The sequence below is a fragment of the Nelusetta ayraudi genome, unplaced genomic scaffold (genome assembly GCF_046127955.1).
Source record: "Nelusetta ayraudi isolate G7.1 ecotype Tasmania unplaced genomic scaffold, CSIRO-AGI_Nayr_v1 ptg000009l, whole genome shotgun sequence".
NCBI classification, from domain to species: domain Eukaryota; kingdom Metazoa; phylum Chordata; class Actinopteri; order Tetraodontiformes; family Monacanthidae; genus Nelusetta; species Nelusetta ayraudi.
Genome location: NW_027466059.1, coordinates 1,708,464 through 1,718,994, shown reverse-complemented (window position 1 = coordinate 1,718,994; position 10,531 = coordinate 1,708,464). Strand labels below are relative to the sequence as shown.

The 10,531-nt window shown below is 39.2% G+C and overlaps 3 protein-coding genes across 5 annotated transcripts in view; all 3 read left to right on the top strand.

Moving 5' to 3' along the window:
• The first annotated feature begins 235 nt into the window (after positions 1–235).
• On the top strand, positions 236–2,440 carry polr2c (RNA polymerase II subunit C). The gene is made up of 9 exons (XM_076019299.1): positions 236–423; positions 691–740; positions 1,012–1,080; positions 1,174–1,226; positions 1,322–1,450; positions 1,557–1,608; positions 1,696–1,864; positions 1,951–2,025; positions 2,177–2,440. The coding sequence occupies exons 1-9, from the start codon at positions 338–340 to the stop codon at positions 2,319–2,321; spliced, it is 828 nt and encodes a 275-aa protein (XP_075875414.1). The 5' UTR covers positions 236–337; the 3' UTR covers positions 2,322–2,440.
• A 1,693-nt stretch (positions 2,441–4,133) lies between these two features.
• Positions 4,134–8,515, top strand: LOC142883952 (diacylglycerol O-acyltransferase 1-like). Its single transcript, XM_076019295.1, has 17 exons — positions 4,134–4,371; positions 4,553–4,640; positions 4,754–4,794; positions 4,909–4,991; positions 5,117–5,169; positions 5,408–5,516; positions 6,242–6,346; positions 6,431–6,484; positions 6,583–6,686; positions 6,767–6,805; positions 6,896–6,937; positions 7,033–7,077; positions 7,162–7,271; positions 7,363–7,428; positions 7,544–7,631; positions 7,856–7,918; positions 8,093–8,515. The coding sequence occupies exons 1-17, from the start codon at positions 4,178–4,180 to the stop codon at positions 8,309–8,311; spliced, it is 1,503 nt and encodes a 500-aa protein (XP_075875410.1). The 5' UTR covers positions 4,134–4,177; the 3' UTR covers positions 8,312–8,515.
• Positions 8,516–9,627: 1,112 nt separating this feature from the next.
• The window catches only part of wwp2 (WW domain containing E3 ubiquitin protein ligase 2), a 42,408-nt gene continuing 41,504 nt past the window's right edge, over positions 9,628–10,531 (top strand). For 2 of the 3 annotated variants that reach the window (XM_076019287.1, XM_076019285.1), the window contains exon 1: positions 9,628–9,700. The gene's annotated coding sequence lies outside the window, so the exon portion shown is untranslated. Of the gene's footprint in view, positions 9,701–10,166; positions 10,415–10,531 lie in introns of those variants that run through there. The other variant, XM_076019286.1, reaches the window with a different exon arrangement.

Here is a 10,531-nt window from a genome sequence, read left to right as displayed (position 1 = left end):
TTAGTACGTTTTACTGAAGTGTTGGATGTGATGCCTACTTAAATACTAATAAATACTAATATTTCCGTTTTCAAAAAGTGATTTAAAAAAAAACGTTTTTTGAAATACTTAAAATACACTTTTATTTTGAAAACCAATGAGCAATCTTTGTTGACCCGGATATAAAATGAAGACCCGCCCTCACATCGTTTTTCGGCCAATCAGTTTCTGGTTTGAAGTTGGTTGGCGAATCAGCGGACAGTGTGCAACCCCGTCGAGGCCTTCATGCTCGAACTGCGGTAGTGTTTTGTGTCGTCGATATTGGAAATCTAAATCATAGGATTATTCGTGTGCAATAATGCCGTATGCTAACCAGCCGACAGTGAAAATCACTGAATTGTCAGACGAAAATGTCAAGTTTGTCATTGAAAACACCGACCTGGCGTAAGTAGCCAACTTAATGTGCTAATTCAAGCTAGTGCTGGAGGCAGCCATTACTGTTGTTGGAGCCAATTTCAAGTTGGGCATGATAACAATATCACGTTTATATCTCTACAAAGCCGATTTCAAATCACTGTATTGAAAAGAATGATTTATATGTTACCTATAAACAATTATAATGCACTGATATAAGTTAGCTGGGATATCACGAATGAGAATGAGCTTAACAATTAAGTAATTTATTTAAACTTGCGTGTTTCCTGCTATCAGGGTTGCAAACTCAATCCGTCGTGTCTTCATGTCAGAAGTTCCAACAATAGGTAAGCAAAACCTTTTTCTTCTTTTTGTGTGTGCAAATTCTTCCACAGGGTTGTTTAGCTCATGGTCGGGGTATTAAACAGATACACCACTTAACGCCAAACACTCATCTGCAATTCCAGACATTTTAACAATACAGTAGGAAATCGACAGTAGCAAAACTAAAATATTTGTCATTTTCTTTTGAACTTATTATTATTACTTTTTTTTTTTTTTTTATCACCAGTGTAATCCAATAAAACCTAAACTGACTCAGATGTTGTGTGTTTGCAGCTATTGACTGGATCCAGATTGATGCCAATTCATCAGTACTGCATGATGAATTTGTTGCTCACAGAGTTGGTGTGTATCTCACTCGGTTTGATCCATTTCTTGAATAATATATAACCGGATCAAGACCTTCTGTGCTAACACTGACTTTTCCCATCTCATCAGGTCTGATACCTCTCACAAGTGATGACATTGTAGACAAAATGCAGTACTCCAGAGTAAGTGTACCACACTAGGGCATCCACGACGTACCACAGTGTTTCTGCGTGACTGACAAATTTGAAAACTAAATGCTTGAATGATGTTTCTCTAGGACTGCACCTGTGATGATTTCTGTCCCGAGTGTTCTGTTGAGTTGACGCTGGACGTTCGATGCACTGAAGACCAGACGCGTCATGTCACATCTCGTGATCTTTTGTCCAATAATCCGAGGGTGATCCCGGTGAGTATATCCATTTTATTTAAGGGGAAGTGTTGACAAAATGTCGATGGATGGAAGCGTAGCCAAAGCAAAAACTGACAACCTTTCATTATGTTTGTCCACCCAGGTAACCTCCAGGAGTAGAGACAATGATCCAAATGACTATGTTGAACAAGACGGTAAGCTGACATGAGTCTCTCTAAAGTCGCTCATTCTAAAAATGGTAAAATCATACCTTTTCTCTCTCTGTTCCTGGCACAATGCAGACATTTTGCTGGTGAAGCTACGCAAAGGTCAAGAGTTGAAGCTCAGGGCATACGCCAAGAAAGGCTTTGGCAAGGAACACGCCAAGTGGAACCCAACAGCAGGGGTCTCTTTTGAGTATGACCCAGACAATGCTCTGAGGCACACCGTCTACCCGCGACCTGAGGAGTGGTATGTTTTCACCCCATCATGGCTCTTGTGAAAATTATTTTAGTGTTCGATGGCTGAGTACTCATTGCTGTCGCTGTGACTCTCAGGCCAAAGAGTGAATACTCAGAGATCGAAGAAGACGAAGTTCAAGCTCCCTACGACCCTACTGGAAAACCAGAACGGTAAGAAAGAAGCTGATGATGTAAAGTCTAGTTTTGCACCAAAGACTTGCACTTGCTTCATAATCTTCCTGTTCATGGATGTAAAGTTTTCAGACTTCAGGATCTAAGTCATCTAGATCATTGCAGTGTTACTGATGTTGTTCTTGTACAGGTTCTACTACAACGTGGAGTCATGTGGCTCACTGCGACCAGAGACCATTGTCATGTCAGCGTTGGCTGTGCTAAAGAAGAAGCTGAGTGACCTACAGACTCAACTGAGCCACGAGATTCAAAACGATGTGCTCACCATCAACTGAGCCTCAAATAAAAAAAAAGGACTTTGTCCAGCAATGCTATTTTGTATGTCAGCAGTGTTAACACACTGGTGGATTTTGTCATTGTATGTAACTTTTATAAATAAATGATGTGAAACACTGTGTGTCTTTGTTATTTCTCAGATTACTTTTTTGGGAAGATTTTGGAGTAACATAAGGAAAATAGCAAACTACCTGAATCTGAAACTGTCAACATTAACAGTTTCCATGAGTAGTTAAATACCAAATTACCACTAATATGTGTAATGTCCATTGATGAGATTCCATGTTGTTTAAACAAGCATTGTGTTGTGTCAGAGCATTGGTTATTAAAGTCAATTATCACATGATAAATATCATCATATACATCAGCTAATGTAGCTTTAGAGTGAAACTAAATGATTGTAATGGCTGTTCCCGCAATTCCTATGCATAAAAATATATTTACTCCTGTATTAGGCCTATACACAGTGTTTCTCAGTATTTTGCTTCATTCAATAATTCATTTAGAATATATTGTGTCTTCTATATACCCAAGCCAGTTGTCTTTGGTAATTTAGATTTATGTTTTTCGGTGGTTATCAACTTATGTGCGTGCTTAAACAAAAGACAACACAATATGATTAAAATATGTTTTGTCCATTTACTCGGAGAAGTAGAATTTACTAGAAAACCATTTGCTCTTGGCACATGACGGCTGTAATGTTCTGTTACTGTCGCTGCATCCGTTTATTTAGAAGAAGCTTTTATTTTGAACGTCATGACGGGAGCCGGGAGGTGAATTTTGCCCCCCCAAGCGGCGTTAAGGGACACGGGGACGATGTCACATCCTGATGAGGGAGGCAGGCTGACGAGCGGCGGGCGGGTGTCGGAGGATGCAGGTTTCACCGGGGTGTCCGGTCAGAGAGGATGCTGCAGCCTCCGGCTGGGGCCATTACGGTAACCGACGTTCAGTCGGAAAAAGGCACTCTTGTCACCTTCCGCCAGTTTTTAAATTTATATTCGTCTCACGCGTCTGCTAGCGTAAACAAACGGAAGCGGTTTCTCGAGGACTCATTTGATTCGGCGTGTCCAAGCAGGAAGACCGGTGATAAGGAAACTGTTTAATAGTAGTGACGTGATGATACAGGGCATTGTGTGTAACAGTTTTTTTCAACCTTTTTTTTGAGCCACGACGCAATTTTTTTTCATTGAAATAAAAATAAAATTAAAAAAATCCATGGCACACCACACCAAAGAAATATTACAAAATTATACTTTTCAGCCTAATAATGACAATATGTCTTTTAGTTTATTTATATTCACTCAGTGTGACACTTTGGCCTATTTAAATGCATACAAAGCTGATATCCTGGAAGTAAAACAGCTAATTTACAGAGGTTTATATATGTATACATATATATATATTTTATATATTTTTATGTATATATATATATATATATATATATATATATATATACATATATATATATATGTATATATACACATATTTTAAATTTCACTACACAATAGAATGTTCCTATTATTTCTAGAATAATTAAGATTTTGGATAATTTTTCATGGCACACCGGGCATTATTTTATGGTACACTAGTGTGCTGTGGCACAGCGGTTGTAAAACACCGGTGTATTAGACAGTACAATGTTACACCTATAGCGCAATACTAAGTTCGTAATTTGTTAGTATGATGATGATGGTGATGATTATTTTACACATTGTATATGAACCTAGATGGAAGAAATGCTTGTATGTAGACTAAAGCTGCTTCTTTCATCATGAGAACTATGTACTTTGTGTAAAAATCTTTCCTAAAAATCAACCATGTTTGCGTCTCTCTAATAGGATTATAAGCTGGAAACATGCCCAGAGTGCGAGCCCCCTGTTTACCTGACCAAGTAAATCTTCACTGTCTTCGTCACTGTGGACGAACTCCTGGAGCCATGAGAAAGAGGTTCTTCTCAGTTTGTTCCTCTTCCTTGTTTGAAGAAGACGGTCCGGTCTTCGATGATAATATTCCCCGTCCTGACAATGAACAAGATGAGTCTCTTCTCTGGTATGCTGTCACTGCTTTGAACATACAGTATATATGCATACAACCCTACCTAAAAGGAATAATTAGAAAAAAATAATACTGTTCGATCATCTGATTTCTTCAAATTGATGAAATAGTTCTCAGTACATGGATCAATTCTTTATCTGACATGATCAAGACTAAAGAACTCTGTTCCGTCTAGTTGTCACCGCGTGCAGGATTCATTGCTGAGCTCCAACAGCAGCTTCACAGGATACAGGGGCATCCTCAACTGGATCATCATTCTCCTGGTGAGACTTTTCTTTGGAATGTTTTTTTTTTCCTTCAATATTTTCAAGTGTGTGTATAATCTGTCGAAAATGGGTTTTGAAAGATGCACTTCTGATTCGTGTTTAATTTTCAGGTCCTGACTCACGCTCACTTATTCTTGGAGAATTTCATCCAGTGAGTAGAAAAATGTGCAGCAAGAGAAGCTAATATTAAGACTACTTTACCTGCTTTTTGTGACATTGCTGCTTTATTTTGCATTTATTTTGACTTACTTTTTCTGCTGAACAGACATGGCTTTTTGGTTGATGTCAAAAAAGTTTTGGAACACCTCACGGAGGACTGCAACTGGCCTTCTATCAACCTCCTGCTAGGTAAAATCTGAATTTCAACAATGCTCCTAAATTGCAGTTTATTTTTAATCCACTGGAAGAGTGTGGTTTTGTGGCTGCTGTAACTTCAGATTCCTTCTCGGCCTTGTTCTTCATCTTTCCTCCAGCTGCGAACATCTTTGCCATCGCAGCTTTGCTCCTCGAAAGGTGCCAAGAAAAGGTGAGAGGGGTTTTTCCTCCACTGTTTGCTCAGTGGTGCTTTAAACCACATTTCAAAGTGTACCAAAAACATACTACCATTCAAACTCAACCGAAACTCAGGTTTGTTGCCACAGAGAGACAATCATGCATGTTTTGGGCCTGTGGGAGGAAGAGAACCAATGCAGGCTCATGGAGAATATGCAAACTCCACCTTAAAATGTCTCATATTTCAATCGTATCTTTTCTCCGTCATGCAGGGTCTGCTGTCCTCCGCCAACGTTCATCGTTTACACCTCACAAATCTGGCGTTGCTCCTTCTGTTTCCTGCCGCCGTCATTTTACGATGTCAGCCTGCAATCTCAACAGGTAACAGCCACGGCGTTATCAACACCGAGTGCTCTCTGTGAAACTCAAGAACTGTTATATGGGTCAGAAAATGTCAGTACAGCCTGCATCTCCATCTGTGTAAGCAGTAAATGGGTTAATCCCTTTAAGGAAAACATGTGAAAGTCACCAGTTTATCCAGTGCGCTTTCTGAAACAATACCATTAAACATATTTTATAGTGTAATCACATCACCCCATGGCACTCCGAGGAAACAGAAGAGTGTTCCTCTACAGATGTTCTCATGAGTGCAGATCACTTCCTGAAAGCTTCCCAGCAGTGTGAACTAAGCTAATAATAAAAAACATTAGGCCAATACACTGGCTATGATGAGACAGAGCACAGCGAAACCTCGACTTACACTCGCTGACCTTTCAGCCACAAATAGTTGGCTGTGTTTCCAGTGATGCTGCTGTTTTGCCTGTTGACCAATTAGAGAGGCTCCACTCTTATCTTATTGTATTACTATGATTACTGTTATTTACTGCAGAATTGTGAGCATGTAGGGCACTATGGGTATTTTTCATGGCAGCCAATATGTCGTGATAAATTACCCTAACAAGTTTAATTATTTAGCCAGATCCCAACCTGGATAATAAGAAGTTTCCCTTTTCCACAGTACATATAAATTTCCTTGATTACAGTTTTATTTTTTATTTTTTTACAGCATGTTCATCTCCAGTTTTGGCTTTGTCTTTTGCCACTAGGTGGAGCTTTCCTATCTCTTTGGTTCTATGCAGCTCTTGGTATGAAGCTTTACTCCTACCAGGAGACAAACCGCTGGTATCGGAATGCTCATGTCTCAGATGCAGGTATCTCCCAACCCTGGCTGTCACTCTGGTTAATTTATTAAACTTGCTAACTGCTGTTTCATCATGTGCTCATGTGTTTTCCAGAAGAGGCTTCCTCCGCTGCAGAAAAATCAAATGAAGAACATCTTACTTTCAGGGGTAATACTGATCAAAGAGTAATACACAAACCTGAATCAGGGTTAAGTTATGATGCATTTTTTAAAAAAAAAATCAATTTCAATGCTTCAATTCCCCAGATCTGTATTATTTCCTGCTTGCTCCCACTCTGTGTTACCAAAGAGACTTTCCGTGTACTTCCAAGGTCCGCATCAACAAACTGCTGCACCGCCTGCTGGAAATGGTAAGCCTCTAAAAGCATTAGATTCAGTGAAGAAGCAGCTAACACTGCGGCTTGTTAATTGTATAATTTTCTGCTCTCAGGTGATTGTCATTCAGATCATGGTTGCCATTGTGCAGCAGGTACAGTACTCATGCAGAGAGGTTGTCTTTTTTTTTTTTTTTAAATGCCTATTTGGTAAATTGGTTATTAATACGTTTTCTGTTTCTCAGTGGATTGAACCCATCTTTCAGAGATCTGAACGCTCCTTTTCTGTAAGTGACCACTGACCCTTTGTTATTGACAGCCTTAGAGCAACCACAGATTCCCCTCCTGTGAGTTTTTTTCACTTTGCTTTTCACTTTGTTAGAGTATGGATGTTACAATGAGAGTGGAGCACTTGGTGGGACTGGTGGTAAGTGATACAGCTTTAAAGACTATGATAATTTGCATGGAACTTCAAGTTTCAAGGTATGTTTACAAATATTATCTTTGTCAGGCACCAACCCATTTCCTCTGGCTGCTTCTCTGCTTCTTGAGTCATTCCTACCTGAATTTCTGCGCAGAGCTGCTGCGTTTCGGGGATCGTCATTTCTACGGAGACTGGTGGTCAGTTGCACTGAAAAATTTATGACATCGATTTCTCGCCAGAGTCAACATTGTGTTACTGACACAGTTTTTTTTTTTTTTTTTTTTAAAGGAATGCCACAACCTTGATTTCTTTCTGGAAGAACTGGAGCATCCCTTGCCAGAAGTGGTGTCACAGGTGTTGTAATATCACAGTGGTCAAATTGATCTGGAATTTTAGTTCCATTGCACTGAAAACAAACACAATGTTACGGTTTTGCTTTGTGTTCCATGTCTGTGTTACTCACACAAAGACACGTATACAGCCGGCTGGTGGAAAATAATGTGACTCCGTCACACGCAGAGTTATTGGTCTTCCTGATGTCTGCTGCCCTTTGTGAGGTACAGTGAAAAATATATATTTTCTGCTATTGGACATGAGATAATTGGAATGATATGCTTTTTTCTAATGCTTTTCACTCTGTAATGTCTCAAAATTAACATATTTTTTTCTGAGTCAATCATTCCTTGCTGTGTTAGAAATTCAGTTGCCCAAACAAACAAGTGTAAAAATAGAAATTATGATGATGGGCTGAGGTGATTGTAATGCGCTCTGTTCCACACAGTGCCTGATTGCTCTGCCTCTGCACAGCTGTCGTCTGTGGATCTTCTTCATGATGGTGTTTGAGGTGAGAGCTGCTGATGAATATATGCTAAATTCCAATTCATATGTTAAATTCATTTTATTTGTTCATTTATGTTTTAAATTAGTTTACTTGATATATTAAAGGCCAAAAGCAAAATCAAGTTTTGTCTGACTCAGGCCTTTTTTCCACTCTCTATGTTCCATCTTCTTCTCGTAGCTTCTGGTTGCTGTGTTTCTGGGAAATCATTTACAGGGAAACTATGGCAATGGCTTAGTGTGGCTGTGTCTACTGCTGGGCCCTCCTCTGGCTGTGACCACCTACTTTCATGACCACTACATCAGCACACCTCATCATCATCATCATCATCAATCATCCTCCTCGCTGCTGACATCAGATCACCATCCACAAAGTGCAGTATTCCTGCCACCGTCCTGAACCTTAGGCAAAAACTAAAGCTGATGACGTCTGCATCTGTTCAGGGATGATTTTGTATGTGTGCGGGGAAAGTTATAATAATGACATGTACTGTATTTGCTGTGTATTAATTCTTCCATACTAATGTGGACCACTGACTTGCAAATGATGTTCCAATGCTTCCATCTCTAATAATGATTATGCAATAAACTACTGTTGATGGAGTTTTAATTGGTCCAGTGTTACTGCATTTTTGGGAATCCAATAAAAATCATCTGGCGGAATCCCAAATGATGATCCTTCCAGCAACTTTTGTGAGTTTTAACATCTGAAACAAAGATCACGCAGTCCCTCCCACATGTGTTGCTTATTATTATTTCAACGGATGACGTTTCAAAAACAAGATGATAATTTTGATCAACTAATCATTGCAGTATACTTGCTTATTTTCTCACCTAATCATTTAACTGATCATGTACATTTCTCTGAACAAAAAAAGGGAAAGTGATTGGGCTTAAACTGAAGAATGCCCCAGAGCAGTGATGGCTGCGTCAAGGAAAAACTAAAAGCTGCACGCTTTCCTGCTTTCCATCTGTCTTCAGTCTATGCAGGAAGTCACAGAAATGCTTGCAACGCCTTGTATCCTATTCTGATTTTCTCGAATCTGAAAAATCAGTCCAATATGTTTGCATATTGGTGTCGATTCAGTAGTCTTTTCACATGAATTTAGAAAATATTTTATACTGGGTTGTTTAAGCTTTAATTAGTGTGTCCCTTTTCTAACAGATGTCCCACAATGATGGGAATCTGTAATAAAAATGGTTGAGTAAAAAAAAATGTAGTCAATAATGTAGTAAATAAAAATTGCAACTATAAAGTTATAACATGTGGAACATAAAATTTTATTGAAATGCATCATAAGTCGGGATACCTACGGCATATAAATAATAAACAAGAGTGATTCTGCTGACCAATTTTTAAATGAACCTCTGAAGTATGAATTACAGTCTATCCACATAGGCACCTTCTACCTAATCTGATCAAAGAAATCGGACCTTGATCCTAACATGACTGGCAGGGTAAACTTGTAGAAGAGGTAATAAAAATTGGTGGTATTTAGTATATTTAACATACAAGTGACTAAGTACACAAAGAAGACGAACTCAGGTGTCAGTGCAAATATTTTATTTTTATTTTTCATTATTGTTCTTTTGCTTCACCCCTCTCATAAACCCACGCTTCCTAAATAAATACGGTTTGATAAATAATTTGTGGTTTTAAAAGAAGTAGCCGCTGTAATCGTCCAAAAATACTTTTGCATTGAAAATACATTTCTAGTGTCACGTGACATTGTAACTGAGGCGGAAATGAAAGTTCACTAGCGATAGCAGCGGAACACAGCTGAAAAAGGTACGGAAACTCTCGTTTTAAGACCAATTTGTTCGTGTTTCAGTGATATAACGTGTTCTCACATCAACCACATATCTAACAACGCTAACTCACGTGGTGTCAGATAACCAGAACAGAGTTTTTTGCCATGTCCTTTTTTTAATTCCCATACGGAGCTTTGTTGCTAACAGTTAGCTTGTACCTTGTAAAGTTAGCTACAATGACAATGATCGGAAAGCTCTGTGTCTATTCCTCATATTTTATTGTAAAACCGATACTCTACCTTGGGCCAGTAACATTTTTATATTGATTCAACGTTTTTAAAAAAAGAACATTGCGTTGTTGTTTTAATGTGTTAATTCTCTCGAAACCTAGCCGTGAGGCTGAAACGACTGAAACTGATCAAGTATACATTTAATTTGAAAAATAACCGGAAGTTCAATGTTTGTCTCGCTCTTCGTCAATGTATTGAAATGCCTTGACCGTCTTCCGTGTTTGTGTTTGTGCGCAGCAGCCAAGGGTATTTAAACGCGGAGGGACAATGTAATCTGTAATGAGGCATGTGGTTAAATCTCCACCAGTCGTCTTAATATTCAGTTAGCCTCCAACTGAGGAACGGGTGTAGCCAACCCTGCCTAGGTGGTTAGTTTCCCTTTTCATAAGGTTGACGGAAGATGCCGCTCGCTTTTGTTGTGCTCACCTCCTGATCTTCCGAAGCCCGGAGACAAACCTCAGGTGCTCGCTTAGTCAATCCGCGCAATGATAATTCGCCTTTAAGAGAAAAACAGCGCACATCTGGACACGCATCAGTGGGTTTTTGCAGGTCTCCGGCTTGGCTCACCTTGGTGCTGC

What these genes read in the sequence shown, in the direction of transcription:
- polr2c (XM_076019299.1), top strand. Translation starts at nt 338, where the DNA reads ATGCCGTATGCTAACCAGCCGACAGTGAAAATCACTGAATTGTCAGAC. An exon ending in ATAATCCGAGGGTGATCCCG is followed by an intron (nt 1,451 to 1,556) that starts GTGAGTATATCC and finishes TTGTCCACCCAG; the next exon opens with GTAACCTCCAGGAGTAGAGA. An exon ending in TACCCGCGACCTGAGGAGTG is followed by an intron (nt 1,865 to 1,950) that starts GTATGTTTTCAC and finishes TGTGACTCTCAG; the next exon opens with GCCAAAGAGTGAATACTCAG.
- LOC142883952 (XM_076019295.1), top strand. Translation starts at nt 4,178, where the DNA reads ATGCCCAGAGTGCGAGCCCCCTGTTTACCTGACCAAGTAAATCTTCAC. An exon ending in TTCTTGGAGAATTTCATCCA is followed by an intron (nt 4,795 to 4,908) that starts GTGAGTAGAAAA and finishes TCTGCTGAACAG; the next exon opens with ACATGGCTTTTTGGTTGATG. An exon ending in TTCTATCAACCTCCTGCTAG is followed by an intron (nt 4,992 to 5,116) that starts GTAAAATCTGAA and finishes TCTTTCCTCCAG; the next exon opens with CTGCGAACATCTTTGCCATC.